The sequence below is a fragment of the Rattus norvegicus genome, chromosome 8 (genome assembly GCF_021556685.1).
Source record: "Rattus norvegicus strain SHRSP/BbbUtx chromosome 8, alternate assembly SHRSP_T2T, whole genome shotgun sequence".
Taxonomy (NCBI): Eukaryota; Metazoa; Chordata; class Mammalia; order Rodentia; family Muridae; genus Rattus; species Rattus norvegicus.
This window is the reverse complement of record NC_141541.1, coordinates 35147589-35163613: the sequence shown is the minus strand read 5'-3', so window position 1 is coordinate 35163613 and position 16025 is coordinate 35147589. Positions and strand designations below refer to the sequence as shown.

The 16025-nt window shown below is 45.1% G+C and overlaps 1 protein-coding gene across 5 annotated transcripts in view; it reads right to left on the bottom strand.

Moving 5' to 3' along the window:
* Window positions 1–856: 856 nt before the first annotated feature.
* Snx19 (sorting nexin 19) overlaps window positions 857–16025 on the bottom strand; it is a 44630-nt gene continuing 29461 nt past the window's right edge. For 3 of the 5 annotated variants that reach the window (NR_190791.1, NM_001108131.2, NM_001429801.1), the window contains 3 exon segments: window positions 857–11078; window positions 12111–12198; window positions 13042–13226. Coding sequence is in view for 3 of the 5 variants with exons in the window: in NM_001108131.2 (NP_001101601.2) it covers window positions 10946–11078; window positions 12111–12198; window positions 13042–13226 (406 nt within the window). In the remaining 2 variants the exon portion in view is untranslated. 5 annotated transcript variants of the gene reach the window in all.

Sequence of the window (16025 nt, the reverse complement as noted above, 5' to 3'; positions counted from 1 at the left end):
CCTTATTACAAAATAAAATAATGTTTAGAAAACTCTTTGGTCAAGGGATTGTGGTCAGTCCAGTATTGAAAATAAACCTGCACCTTATTTGAGCCCATCTGACCCTCCAGTGGTATCAAGATTCTTTCACCATGGAGAGATTTTGCAGCTGGATATGTGCTTATGAGGTGACCAGAGGGAAGGGCTGTCAGCCTGAGACCCATCTCCACCTCGGATCAGACAGGCTGACCCGTCGGAGACAGAGGCTAGTGGCTACTGTGGCAACAGCTCAGGAGCTCAGAAAGTTTCAGGGAGAAGCAACTGAAGCTGTGAAACTCACTTGAGAGCCCTGCTTCTGAGAGAAAGATGGCGTGGCCTCTTTTCATAGCAGAAGAAAGTTTTAGGGGAAGCAGCACCTGATGCGACCCCCTTTTCTTGCTCAGAACAGGGTGTTCTTGCTGTCTCAAGTAAACAGAAGGGGCCATGGGCGCACAGGGGCTCTTACATCTGTAAAAAGATGGGAAGAAAACTTCCAGATGGCACCGGGCCTTCTAAGTCCAGCAGAAAGAAAAAAAGTGTCCATTGCCATAGGACAGTAATGTTGCACAAAGTGTGTCACCAACATCATTAGCCTGAGTGAGGGCAGAAGACTGAGTCTAAGAATTTTCTATGGGACAGAATATAAAAGGAAGAAGGAGGAAGCCAAGCATATTGTTCAGTGCTGGAAAGACTGTCCATCAGTTTGCTTGTGAGGAGTTTACAACCCAGAAGGGAAGATAGACACTGTAGACCGTCTGAAGGCGGACTCGAAAGGAACTCTGCCAGCTGGATACGTCTCAGTGAAGACAGCGGCGTGTGTTTCATGCAGGTACCTGCAGACACTCTCAAAGGATCTTTTTATTGACGTAGCCCATCAGCAGGCACACAGGAGGGATGCAGAGAAGAGCATTTTTGATTTCACATGTGTTCTACCCGAGTCCTCATACCTTTGGTAAGTTTCTCTAAGAGGCTCACCCTGTGTTAATAACTGGGGTAGGATGCAGGGACAGAAGCATCTTCATCATTGTTTCCAAAGGCTATGGTACCCAGTCCAGCATCAAAACAGTCCTCCTAGCAGAATGCTCAACATGTCATTAAAGCTCCTGAGCTTTGCAATCTGAAGTAAAAGTCAAGAGAGCTAAACTGCAGCCTTGGGAACAGTGTGCATGATGGAGAGAGTTCATTGCAACTTCCCTTAACCTTGGCAGAGCCTCTGATTTCACAGGGCCCACCTTCGGGTAGACTCCCAACTGAGGGAAAGGCCATCTCAATAACTGGATAGCCATGTAAATGATCAAAAAGATAATGAGGTGTTCAAGTCAACCATGAAAAAAATATGCTGAGAAAAATTCAATCTGGGGGCTGTACAAGGTAAGGAGAGATGACAGAGATAGGGAGAACTTGTACATTCTCCCCCCTCTGTTGCCATGTGCCTAGTTTTTAAGAACACTACTCCAGAAATGAACCTAGAGAGGAACTGGACAGAGTGAACCATCAGCTCAAGGCTGGCTACTAGGAAGGGAACTAAAGCAGGAAAATTCCTATTATTTGGAGGGGGAAAACACAGAAACACCAACACCACAAACAATTCAGCTCATTCTTTCATTCCTCAAGCTATAGAGTATAGAGGTGTAGAAACACAAGCCTTTGCCTCCGTGTCTCCAGAGTGCTAAAAAGAAGGATCCAGTTCTGTTGTTAGCAAGCAGAAAGCTCTCTGGTGTTACTGCTGGGTTGGTACATGCTCATCACTACTCTGCCCTATAAAGGTAAAGGCACCACACACAAAGGCATCTCGGCAAGTAACACCCTCTCCACTCACACATTACAGCAGAAGATTATTCTGCCTCATATAAATAGGCAGAGGAAACTTTATGGGTCCTCACCCATATGCAAGACATTCAGTGTGGGCCGGGGCAGGTCTGGTATTAATTATCCAGAGCTCTCCATTGGAATAAGTGGTTAATCCCAAGGAGGTTTACACTGGAGAATGACCAACCTGCCCCAAGGGTGGATACAGAATCAGCCTTGGCTCCATACGATTTCCCATCATGTGCTGTGTAAATGTGCCCTGGAACAAGGAACAGGCATTACTCCATAGCAGACAAACGCCTTATGCAAGTGTACTCCAGCATAGAAACCAAGCACTGAGGTGTCGAGATTCCTTTTATGAAAACCAATATTGCTTTGGTTCTCTGACTGACTGAAAGTTCTTCTTCATTCCTCCGTCTGACCTTTCCTCTTTCCTACTATGGCTAGGGGGCTATGGACCACCTGATTCTGCAGACTTAGAAACAGGTGACCTTGTCCCTACAGACCTTACACAGGTGGCCAGATGGCTTGGGTCCTTCAGTTTTCAGTGTATGGCGGTAGCCTCATTTTGATCTGGGTTTGAATACAAAGCTACAGCAGCAAACACAGCATGGAAGATATCAAACATCCATGTGTGTAAGGAATTTATGGTTTCTTTCCCTTAAAACCATACTTCAACTTTGAAGGGTTTCCTGTTGGTACCTCGGATGTTGCTTAGACACCATTTGAGAAGGTGTGTGAGCCAAAGAAACCCAAGGGCCATGTTGTCGTTGGTGTCTATATGCAGGTGAGGGCAAGCACAAAACAAGGCAAGGTCTGGGATTGGGCAGTGAAAAAAGGTAAGGCAGGGACAGTGTTTTGTAAGGCGGGAGAGAGGAAAAAGAAGGGGATGAACCAAGACGGAGGAGGAGAAGGAAGACCCAGATCTGTGTGACCTTAAAGGGTCACAGGTAGTTATGAATATTTCATAAGGGATGGATTTTTATATGACAATTTATCTTATCTAGGTTCATACCATTATCAACTGGTTGTGAGCTTATTATGCGGATGGTTTGTGGAATGAGAATTTAATATAAGTCTAATTGCTCAATTACAAGCTTACTAAGTTTTGGTTTTAACAGGTTACTGGGGGTCGTGACTATAATCACAGAGGGCAGATGCTAGGAATGTGAGCAGAGTCCACAGCAAGGGAGTTGCGAGAGGGCCCTGCTGCTGGGCTCAGAGAGTAGCCAGAGGCAGCGGCAGTGTAGGGTGGAGATGGGGGCTTGGTGGTTGAGATGCTTTTCTCTTTGACATGAAAATACCTGGCAGACGCCACGTGGAGCCCACTCTAGGTAGGACTGGTAAAATCTTTTATTGTTGTTCACTGCTCCACCATGTTAAGGAACTCAGACAGTGTGTGGAAGTGGAGGGGGTTGTCTTTATTTTCTCTTCTTGGTAGAGGCTTTCCTTCCAGTTGGGTATGAGAAGGTGAGGACAATGTTTTCTTTAGGTAGACATGGACTGTCCAATCTCAGTGAATTTGTAAATTACAAGCGATCGCCAGTGAGGACGCTGGCTATTTTATGATTCGCTGACTTTTAAGAAACATTTTCATGGTAGGACCCATTCATTTGAAGAACTTAGGGTTTTTTGGTTTGTTTGTTTGGCGGGGGTGGGGCAGGATGGTGGCATATGAACGTAATCTCAGCTCTGGGAGACAGAAGTGAGAGGATTGGTAACTTTGCGGTCAGCCTGGACTACAGTTTTTGAACCTTGCGTGGCCTATATGGCCACTTTACACAGCACATCCTAAACTTGTGCAGGTTCTTGGGAAACACAAGAATGCACTTCTGTTATTTGATATTTGCTGGGCAGGAGGACATAATAAGGTCTTTACAGTGAACATTTGCCACCCACTTTTGTTTCTGTGTCTATTTCTTCTCTTGAAAATTACTTCTTTGGAATTATTCACATATTTTATATCTTAGGGTTAATAAACATAATCTCCAGGTAAATAGTATTTATGTTGTATCAACTATGCAATAGCTATATATTTAGATACAGATAGACAGATAGGCATACAAACAGATACAGGGATACAATGGGAACTAAAGAGACACTTGTGCTCACTGCTCTCAAATAATGTTATGGAAGTCAATATGTGTATATGGTTGACCACAGAGATAACGTAAACAATCTAGAAGGAGAGAGACAGCCTTGGCTGTAAGACCCACAATGCGTATTGGAGAAGATGAGACTTGACTTGGTCCTGGAGGGGAAGCCACAGGCACATATGGAGCATGGACAGGAATCAGGTCATCTCCGCAGTGGAAACAAGAGCAAGGTAAGAGGACAGAGGCTAGAAAGAGGCAGAGGAGAGCATGGTTGTTTTTTAAGGCTAACCTCAAAATTTCTATAAAGCTTTCTTAACCTACTTCCTGACTCAACCAACTCCAGAATAGAGTCTGTTCCCAAGAAAAAGTCCTAGAGTCAAACAAACCTGTGACCCTTCCACTGGCCCAGGGAACCTTAATGAAAGATATTTTCTCTCTACTTGAAGTAATTGTTTTCCAAAATAATAGAAGGTTGTTTCACCACAAGCATGTGAAGATGAAAAGGAGCTAGCCTGCTCTCATGTTGCTGTAGTTGGAGTTCACAGGAGTGACACTAATAAAGGATGTGAATTGTAGAAGAGATTTACCTTCCTCAGCAAGATCTACTTCTCCTGGTGGCAAGATATGACATGCAGGCACTGTATACAAAGCCTCAAGGCTAATCTTTCTAGTAGCCATGAGGACAGAACGAATCCACAGCAAGGGGCACAGGGAAGGGAGTCAGTGGACTGGTACGGGTCTCCAAACCAGTTAACCTTCATAGGAAAGTCACAGTTTGTTAAAAAGTCTCTCTCTTTTAACATGTTATTTTAATTATGTATATGAATGTCTCTTTCTCTGTGTACGGGGTGTGTGTGCGTGTGTGTGTGTGTGTGTGTGTGTGTGTGTGTGTGTGAATACAGTTATCTCAGCCAGAAGAAGCCATTGGACCACTTGGATCTATACTTCTAGGTGGTTGTCAGCTGCCCCACAAGAGCACTGGGGACTGAGCTGGGTCTTCTGGAAGATCAACAAGCACTTTTAACCCCCAAGTCATTTCTCCAGTTCCACATTAGTCCATTTATTTGTTCTCAGAGACTCCTGAGCTTGGTTTTCTCCCTCATGAATTAAAGTTTCTGGGGTAATCTTAGCCAATTCTCCCTTGCATGTACCAAGCAAGGGCAGTGAAGACATGGGGTAATGGAGCTGTCAGCAAAGGCCCCATGTGGCTTATCCACATGTAGACACATTGGCTACTACAGTAAAACTTTAATACTAAAATTAGTTTCTATTTCCTAAATATTGTTGACCACAGGGGCTACCTTGGGTTAAGTAGATAATCTTACTTAGGGAGATGGGTTTTGGCACTTATAATCATAGCACTTTGGAGATAAAAAGGAGGAAGGATCATCAGTTTAGGATTATCCTGGGCTACACAGAGAACTTTCTCAAGAAGCAAGCCATGTTCTCTACATTTGGATCTCAACTCAGTTCCTCCTTCTTTCCCATTCATTCTACCTCCCAGTCCCCAACTACTCTCACTTCAAAACCTGTAACACTTACTTCTATTGACATGTCTGCAGGTAAAGGCAGAATGCAGGAAGTATTCAGAGAAATCCAGTGCCACATTGATGAGGAGATAACAGAAGCTGCTCCTGTCCTCCTACAATCTTGTTCTGCTTCCAAAGAGGCAGAGTTGCCATGGGCCTTTGATCGGGTGAGTAGTACTGGGGAGGTGACCAGAAGCCTCAGTTAGAGCGAGAGGAGTTCTGTGGACCTGCCGGGTGATTGGTGCCTCTGCCACCTCAGAACAGAATCTGCCCATTTGTTGTTGCCGCCTTGCTGCAGGAATGGGTCCTAACTGATTATTTGTTTCTTTCATGGTGCATGAACTCCCTTTTGGGTTTGGATTTTTAAATGATGTGTATATGTGTGCACAGGAGAATGTGCATGTGTGAGCGCAGGTGCCAGCAGAGTCTGAAGATGATGGCCAATCTCCTGGTGCTAGAGTTATAGGCTGTGAGCTGCCTGACATAGGTGCTGGGAGCTGATCTCTGGTTCTTTGCAGGATAGTACTTAAGTAAAAAGACTGTCAGTGCTGTCCCTGCAATGGGGATGATCAGGTAAGATTTAGGAATTGAGATGATGCTTGCGACAATTCCTCCCTCCTGATGCTCTCCTGAGAAATCCTTAGGTTCTCCCCCCCCCCCCCCCGCCCAAAGTGACCCAGGCTTGCTAGCTGAACTTTACCCTTCAGTGGTTCCATTCTCTTTTCCACAAAGGCAGTGAGAATGACTGTCCTGTGAGTTCTGGCATTTCCAGTGGGAAAGGAAACACAGGAGGCCAAGTTATGGCAGAGGTCATCCAGCTGGGCCTTCAACTACAAGCACATCATAGCTCCTCTCTTTGGCAATGATGAGCCCTTCCCTGGTGCCCATCCTTTCCTATTCAGGACAGACTAGCCTTCGGCTGGAGAAAGTCATATTAGTGAGTTAGGAAGGACACAGGACAGGTGCTACTAGGGTCTCTGAAGGAAGCCTTTCACTTGCTTCCCCGGTCCAGGGGTGGAAAGTGTGTCATCAACATCTCATCTCGTTTGTAATTTTCTTGGGTCTCATCCCAGACTACCAAGTCAAAATTTGCATTTATTTTTTAGCAAAAGGAAAGAAACAAGATTCCAGGTGAATTGCAAGCGCAACAGCTTGAGAAGCACTCTTCTCATGCACTGGATGGGATGTGCAAACTACTGCTCATGGACTGTCTGGCCAGCTGCCTGTGTTAATTCACACTTTACTAGAACACTGCTCACTTACTTATGAATTGTTGATGGAGATTTTCATGCTACCGTGAAGAACTGAGTGGTTACAGCTTAGGACGCAGTCACAATGCCTGAAACATTTGCTTTCTGATGCTTTTCAGAAGCTTCCTGGCTACTGTAGTAGGCCAGAGGGGCCTCAGAAAATGAGAACCTGATTGGATCTTGCTTTGTAAGACAAAAAGGCAGCTTAGTACAGTATCTGGAGAGGGATTGATGAGATTCGTTTCTAGGCTCTGTCACTTCCTGGCAAGTAACTAGTATGTCATGTGTCCACATAGGTGTCCTGTACCACATCTATAAAATAGAACATGGCAGAACTTAATCTCACAGTGTTGACTTCTGGGTAAACAATGATATATGCAGTACTTCAAGCAATGACCTCAACAGATGCCAGTTCTTAGACTTTGGTGGAGACTTATGGGTAGAATGACTCCTGAGGGAGACAATGCCTATCAATTGCTTCTTGATAAACTCTTATCTTTCATTTAGCACATGCCTTGTCTGTGGAAGTAAAGTACTACCACAAGCCAACCATTCTTAATGTGCATGGACTGGCACTGAGGGTTGGGTATTAAGTACGAATCCTGGGAGGGGCTCCTGAATGGATCCCTCATTCTTGGAAAGAGAAGCCCTATCCTTTCAGTCGGTAGGTCTGGATGCCTTGTCAGGAGCATAGTAAGCATGGATCAGGGAGTCTCAGGGCAGACCTCAACTGTTTAAGATGGGAAAGCAGAAAAACAAACAACAAAAACAGTTCTTGTGTGGTCCCAGAGTTGCTGAATCAGTGAGCCCCTGGGACTCATTATCTTATGTGCACTGACTTTATGGAAGAAAACACGATGTTCCTAGCACCTTCAATCCTGTCGAGAACACCCTAACTCACAAGCCAGGGACTGTGTTTACATTGTCACCTCATCTAGGACCTAACAGCTGTTAGGTGCTAAGAGCAAAGGATCCAAAGAGCAAATCATCGCTCCAGTCTTTGGACTTTGGTCTTTGGAAAGGAATGGATTAAGTGAATGCCATTCTTGCTGTTATTTATTGAAGTTCAAGAAAGCTGTATATAATTAAATAATTATATATATACACACATGTATATATATATATATATATATATATATATATATATATATATATATATATATATAGATTTTGGGAAAGGAATGGACTGAGTAAAACAACAGAGGACTCAAGAAGATCAGGGTTATACAGATGAAGACCACAGTGGAGTGGCACCCCACATGTGAGGGAGGCATTATTGTGTGACTGCACATACACCTCTAGGCACTCTTGGTGGAAATACAGCGGCTACACAGAACAGTGTGAAGATGCTTCAAATACTCAAATACAACTATATCATCTAGCAATCTTACTTTGCAGTACGTACATCTAGAAAGTGTCTTGAATCTGGGGATCCATAGAAATACTTGCAGTCCCCTTTCCATTGCATTCACAATAGCCAAGAAATGAAAGCAGCCTAAATGTCCACACCGGACAAAGGAGGAAAATGGAGCATGTTCGTATGATAGAACATTGTCAAGACTAAGAAAGAACTTTTCACATGGTGAAGCATAGATGAACCTGAGGCCATAATGCCAAGAGAAATAAGTCCGTTACAGGGCAAACACTACACAACTCCACTCACTTGCAGTTTATAGATGCACATACACAGAATGTGGAATGGCGACTGTCAAATACCACCGCCCTCCAGGGAACAGGGGAGCTTGCTGTTTACTGAGTATAGTGTTATCCACAAGGGAAATGTTCTAGAGATGTGGTGTACAACAGTGTTTATAGAGAAAATTCCATGGCACCCTTACAACAAAAGATCATGTTATATGCTAGAAACTTCCATTAATTTTAAAAATTTCACATTTCCTAAGCTTAGATTTAGGAGAGTGTTTTCCTTCTAGGTTCTACAAAACCTAATCCAAAAGCTTAGAAATAAAAATTGTGGGCTATTATATATTGTACTTATATAAAATTACATAATTACATACAGAGTTCCTGAACTTCAATAATTAACAGCAATGACGGCAATTAGAAATTGCCAGAGAGAGCTCAGTATCCACTCAGCCCTCATCTTTCTACAAATGGGCAATCAAGACAGAATGGGTATTGGTCTTATTTCAGATTTTAATATTCTGACTTAAATGAGTAAACTGAGTCTTAAAACGGCCAAACAGGAAAGAAATGAAGTGGACCAATGTGGGCTCAGTTCTCCCTGCTTTTCCACTTCCAGCCTGGAGCATCATTCTAACGCCAGTGGCTCTCTCCCATAGGATGGAGATCTTGTGGCCTGAAGCTGCTATCAAACTTCACAGGTCTTTTTCAAAGCTGGATGGGTTTTGATATTATTTCTTTCTTTAGGATAGTTTATCCTTTGAGGGCAGGAGGAGTAAAATGGACCCTCTTATATAAAATGAAACATAAGGATGTTCTCTGGGCTGCAGGAATGAAAAGACCCCTTAGACTTCACTGCCACAGGAACTCATGGTGCGTTGGGTTAGTAACAGTGTTTGTGGGTGTGTGCACCAGAAATGACAGCAGACTCAAATGCACACGGGTGGCTACGGCCATGTGAAGGGGTGGGCGTTGGGAGAGAAGACTTTCAGAAATCAGGGTTGCTCATTCCACCAATACAGAAGTAGCCTTGACTCCAGGAGCCACAGGATCAGCTCTAAGGTATCCCTGGAAACCATATCCCTAGCAGGCACTCAGAGGACAACATGCTGAATTACCTTTGTCTCTGCAGGCCTAGGGAAGGGGATACTTCAAGAACTGTGGAGACATCAAGCCAAGCTTCAAGACCAGAAGAGGCAATGAAACTTTATCTCATTCACTGTTTTCTCCTTTTAAGTAAGAACAGCATGGCAAGCCTCCCAGTCACATTACAATGTCCAGTTAGGAGTCTCTCAGGGCAGGAGAGTAACACAGTCTCACAACCCCTTTTCTATGAACAACTTTAATTGTGTGTTCATCACATACTTCAGAGTCTGTGTTGATGCTGGCTCTTGATGCCTTCCCAATTCTCACCGGCTTTCTCCATAACCCTAATTCACGTGGATCCCGTAGTTTAGTGTAGCCAGGCCAGAGCTACACAGGTCTACTGAGCTGAGGGTTGGCTATGGTCTCCTATGGCTGCCCTGCATTTCCCGGGCAGCAGCTTCTCTTGTGACTTCTCCTCCAACTCCCTTTCCTTCTAACTGCTCTCAGTTGTTCCTTCTTTCCAGTGGACACAGAGCGCTCTGCTTTTAGTGTTGGACTCCTAAGGACTAACTCAATCTTTAAGGAACAGAAACTACAATCTGTTTCCTGCAAGTCTGTTATATTATTCTTGCCAAAGTCTTGTGGAAGGATCCCCACAGACCCCCTGACTTCTATTCTTTGTACACCCTCAGCCCTGGAACAAGTACTTTCCCTTCTCTTTGGAAATACTGAGGCCAAATACGTAACCTGCCATGTGATGCTGTTGATAGAGGGAAAGTTACAAATTCAAAACGCATTTGCTCTTGGGTATGGACTGGGAGGAAAGTTAAGAAAATCTGCTGTGTAATCCCATCGCAGGAAAGGGTGTGAAGGGTGGAGTGGAATTACCAGAAGTTTGACATCGTGCTTTGAGGCCAGAAGGACAGGAAAAGTATAGCCACCCAAGGAAACAGTGTTCTTGACACCCCTTAGAAGTCCTCTGTGTTAGAAAATAGCAAGTCCCTGGAGACATACTTTCCTTCCCTCTTCTGGAATTGTTGGGAAACTAGGCAGGGTGAGGGAGTGATCCTGAACGAATGTTTAGTTTCCAGGTAGGAAAAGAGAGCTCAGGAGACCATTTTCTCCTCCCAGGAAATCTGGCTACAGTCTTTCTTCTGTATTACCTACCACTTGTACATTGTGGATTAAGTGCATGCACGCGTAGGGCCATGCTGTTGGCAAACCACGATGGCGAGATGGCAAAGGAAAAGCCTCTGCCTCATAGCTTCTGTTCCCAAGGAAACAAGACCTCCTCACAGCAATCCACACGCCAAAGACTGTGGAAACAGCTACACATGCAAGGAGGCTATGCAGCTCTGTCACATGCTACTGAGGGAGGCCTGGTAGGGCAGCTGAGTCCCTGAGACGGGGGCCAGCTAAGCTAGCCTAGCTCCAGAGGGCACAGGCATCGTAGCTGCTCTGGAAGTGGAATAGTTCTCCTTTTCAAGTCTTTGAAGATGGTGTGAATAACTCCTGGCTAAGTGGAGACCGCCATCTTCTTGAGGCTGCCTGGGGAATCTGAGGCAGAGGTGGTTGGGGCACACTCTTCAACAGCGGCACTGAGGTCTAGGAACTCCAGGATAATGTCTCCAAGGCAGTAAATCAAATGTCTGAAACGAATGCATAGAACAACCAGTTGAGAAGAGGGCCTGCCTTCTAGCGAAGCTGACAGCTCCCATCTTATAGAGAACTCAAAGAGGCCTCAAGGTCACCAGAAGCTGCAGAGTCTGTGAGGCAGCTGCCATGAATCAGTCTTTACTGCACTCCAAACACTACAGCTCAGTACATCAAGGACAGTACCTGAGAACAGGCTACATGAAATAACATTGTCTACAGTTACGTCAGCACAGTAGCACTACTCTGTAGAACTTGAGAACTGTTGTGATGTCAGATTACAGTTGACTCCTGCTTGTGATGATGCATTCCTGTGAATTTACTCTCAATGAACTGAATCCTTGAGGACTGAGAGCTGAGAGATTAGACAAACACTCTGGTGTAGGCTTGGGAGGGCAGCTGCAAGGGCACTTGATACTTCCCAAAGCCTTAGAAATGGAAGCTATCTCTTCTGAAAATTTCTAGGTTCTAGTCCCTTTACATGATTCTGCTCTTACTATCCCCTTAAACAATGACAATTTCTGATCTCAGTTCTAACCACAGCTTTGCTGTGAGTCTGGGAACTTGTGCTACAAGTCGCCACGTAACCTGAATGGCAAAAGCCAGGGTAGGTTCCTGCCATAGGGACTTGCAGATGTTGGGGAAAACCATTGATCACACTTCTTCAGCATAGTGCTTAACTGCTGATGTAACTGTATCAACAGTATGGCATTTTATGCCATTTAGATACGAGGAATATTCTTGCCCGGAGGTTAACAGGGCATTTTTAGTAGCTCATGCTGGGTCTGCACTGAGTTCTTTCAAGTAGAAATAGTGGCTGGTCACACAGCTGCTTACTACCACCAATCCACTCCAAAGCTGGCAGCCTGGTTTTCTCCGAGTGTGTGCGGAATCAGGCTATTGAACCCTTTGGCCAGCACGTCAAGTGCAGTCCTGTTCTGATAATGGGCTCTGTGCTTACCAACCTTACTATTCTCGACAGTGGACAGCTTTACCTATGCTTGCTAGGCATGTGTGTTCCAGCCTACCTGTTGATGAGGGGCTGCTGGAATGATTCCAAGACAAGACTCCAGCTCAGCTGGCACTTGTGCACCCCCAAGATTTCTACTAAAAAATCTGAAGGAAGAAACAAACAAATGAGACAGTTGTGTCACCACTTCAGCCTTAGCATCAAAGAAGAGCATCTTCTAGAACTTTTGCCATATCACAGGTCAGCTACTTCTGACGTAGCCCTAAGCTGTACAGCCAAATGAAACCCCATAGAACAGAGGAAAGTTGTGAAAAACATGGTTCTGGAGTGTGTAACTGACAATGAGCCTCAAAATGGCTTTATAATTTGCCACAAAGGTGCAGGGGTGTTTTTCACGTCACTGTTTAGGTTGGAAAAAGTTAACTCAAACTGATTGTTCAGGGCTGAGTTCATTACTCTTCCCGTTACAACAGCCACAGGCAACAAACTGCTTTCCCTGCCCATGAAAAGCGACTCAAGAGAAGACAAACACCCGTCTGTGTTTTTGCTAAGGACACAGTTCATCAAGTGTGAGCTCTGCAGGAGACTCATGTTCTTCTCTGGTCCCCAAACACGATGGCAGCAGAGAACCCAACATCTCCATTTGGTGGGAATGGTGCTGATACCTGGCGCTGCAGTAACAGCTTGTCTGGAACTGTCCCAAAGTTTTAAAGCCACATGTCTGCAGGACTGTTCATTAGTGACCTTCCACTCCTTGCTATCACTTGGGTGAGGGACAGGAGAATTGTAGCAGCCAAGACCACCTTTCCATCAGTTGGAGAAATGGCTCAGTTGGACTTTGATTGCTCTTCTGGAGAAGGGGAGGGCTGTCAGGCAGTGTGGACTTTGATTGCTCTTCTGGAGAAGGGGAGGGCTGTCAGGCAGTGGTGACAGAGCAGGCAGGGAGGAAGACTACATTACCATGATCACCATCTCACTGGACCCATTACCTGGAAGGAGACCCATCAAACTCTGCAAAGCCTGCTTCTCAGTAGCTGCTTTCTGTGCCTGAGTCCTTCCAGGCCGTGGAAACTTGGGCAGCACTCCACCAGGCCAGATAGATTCCCGAAGAAGGCGGAGGTATTGTGCCCAGCGCTGGGGACATGTTAGATTAGCCACCTGTACTTCTAGCCACCTGTGGGAGAAGAGAGAAGAAAGCTCAGAAAACCCAGCATTTTCTAGACAATGGGTGTGTGTCTACTTATTTTCTCACACTCATATTTTATAATCTCAATGGTGAATGGACAGTATTTGTGCACATGGCCTCTGAGGTAATGAGGGCATGGGCCACAGCCCTTGTGAATATGAATATAGGGCCCTTTCTAAAAAGATCCAAACCTCCAAACAGATACTTCACCTTTTACCATGTAAGGACATTGGCAGGAGATAGAGTCTGTGAATCAAAATCTTTGACTGAGTCTGTCAGTGCCTGGACCCTCCCTCACCCAGAGTCAAGGGTGAGAAGTGGATTTCTGCTGGTACAAGCTTTAGGGTCTTCACTGTATTTTCTTACAGTTGTCCTGATAAATGGACACTGCCAGCACGAGCCTTCATAATGGAAACCAAGCCAGCTCAACACTGGGATCCCATCATTTCAAGATAAGTAACTATGATAATACTATACTAGGCACTGCACGGAAGATGCTAAAGGGCCCCCATGTTGGAACAGGGCTGCACCCAACTTTATCACTGCTCTAGTGAAAATCACTGTGGCCTCAGTAACCTGTAGACACTGCCTAAGAGTTAAGGCTTTGGTAACTTTCACACATTCCCTTTCTTTTTCTCCTTGCCATTCTGGTATGGTAGGGGACCTGCAAGGCCTCTGACCTGTGTTCAGGATGCTCTACACCACACGCTGCTTCTAGCCTCTCTTCTCTGCATCTGAACACCGGTACATGGAATCCCCCTTGAGAGGCCAAGCCAGAAGAGCTCTCCTCCTGATGTCTCCTTTGGCACTTGCTGCTGTGGGAAAGGTGTGTAGCTAATGTCTCACTCTCGAATATGAATTCCTTTACCGTGTGTTTATAGCTTTGCTTTCTAACAGATTACCACTGTTGCAGGAGTCCTATGTCTTAGACTACTTGAAAAATCCCCCAGAGTACCTTACAGCTCAAGATGTGTTTGATTGACATCTATTTTCATGGTTATGAAGATTTCCCCCTTGTTTTCATTTCAAATATGAGTTAGTAACTCTAAGGAGCAGATAAGCCAATTCTGGAGCTTAGCTACAAAAATTAGAAGGCGTGTCAACATTATTCTTTTTGTTTCTGCATTTTTTCATAGTGACAAATGGTCACTGTTGAGGCCTCTGAGTATGTATGTATGTATCTCCTTGGGGACTGGCATGACTATGCTGACCATTGAAGGACCACCAACCACTTCTACTTATGTCCAGAGGGCTGTTTAGAACCATACTGCGTGGCAGCTCATGCCATTGCTCTTATATCCAAATTACTTGTCATCCATCCAAGAGCAGAGGGGCTGACAGGACAAACTTTATTTAACCTCCATTCTGTCAGACTGTCTGCATTCCACTCAAGCTGGGCATTCCAGTCCTGGGGGCTGCAGTCCCCCAAGCCCAGGGCTCACAACCTATTCTAAGAATAGGAAGTCCAAAGGTAACAGCAGGGCAAGAATGGCAAGCTTCGATAGAGATCAAGAGCGGCACAAAGCCGCTCCTGCCCAGAATAGCCAAGAGGACCGCATCTGTTATTATTAGGGCCCTAGCTCCTTTCCACGGGGCTTTTCATTCAGCGCTCCTAAGCCGCCTGACGAGAGGGATCTGGTGGCAAGAAGAATTCCTGTCCCTGTTTATAGAAGAGCAGTACCCGAGGGAGGTGGCTGCAGCGACCTGATCAGGTTCTTTTCGGGGGATAAAGTGATTCAGGCCTCCCTCTTCACTGAAAGCCACACACACTTACGCAATTGTTACTAAGGTGATTCACGTGTGCTGCTCTCATCTGAGACTGGAGGAAATGGGCGAAGCTGTGCTAACTTAGAGAAAACTGGGGAATCTGAGCAGAAGACTCGTTAGCCAGGATGAAGTTTAGCTCAGCTTTGTGTTATCATGAGCATGAAATGAGCAGTTTGCTTCTATTTCTGTCTTCTGGGGCTAGTAATACACAAGAATCCAAACTCTTCCGAGCCACCTCTGCGTCCATGGAACCTTTCCTCACATGAGGAAGCACCTGAGTACCTGAGGCATCTCTGGCCATGTCTCAGAGAACAGGAGTTGGATACATTTGAGTGTATAATAATTTATCCAATGAGGATAGGAACTCAAATTCCATTATGGCAAGGATGTCTGCTTTGCTTTCTTCTACAGGAATTTGGTGTCTTCATGTTCAGATGTGGGGTACAAACAACTTTTAGTATGTCATAAAGCATGAACAGATACAAGTCTGACTATGATTCTTCAAATCCTAGGAATGTAGGGAAGAAGAATCAAAGTCCACGAAGGTAAAATTCAGCTCGTGGAACTGGCAGTGAGGCTTGGAAGCTCCAAGCTAGTGAAACGCAGTCACTGGGAGGCAGGGCAAAGTTGGAGCACAGAGCTGATCAGCTGAGGGCCCCGAAGTCAGCCCTAGCAATGTCTGAAGCAAGCCTGTGGCAAACTGGCTGAAACAGAAGGATTCAGGTCTACAAAGGGAGAAGGTTCTAGAGTGGATCTCAGATCACATGGATCACATGTGACCTAAACACTTGTTCTTCCCAGCATTCTCCTCTATTCTAAAGTGGTCTATCTACTCTACCAGCATTGATGATTTACAATCGCAAATTCTCCTCTTTCCAGGTTTTTCCTGTGGTCCTGCTTTTCCAAGCCTCATTTCACTTCCTGGTCCTAGGCAACAAATCCTGTGTTCTGAACCGGAGGGCATGGTGGTACCTCATCATAAATAATGGGTACTTCAGTCCAGCAGAGAAAAACAGCTAA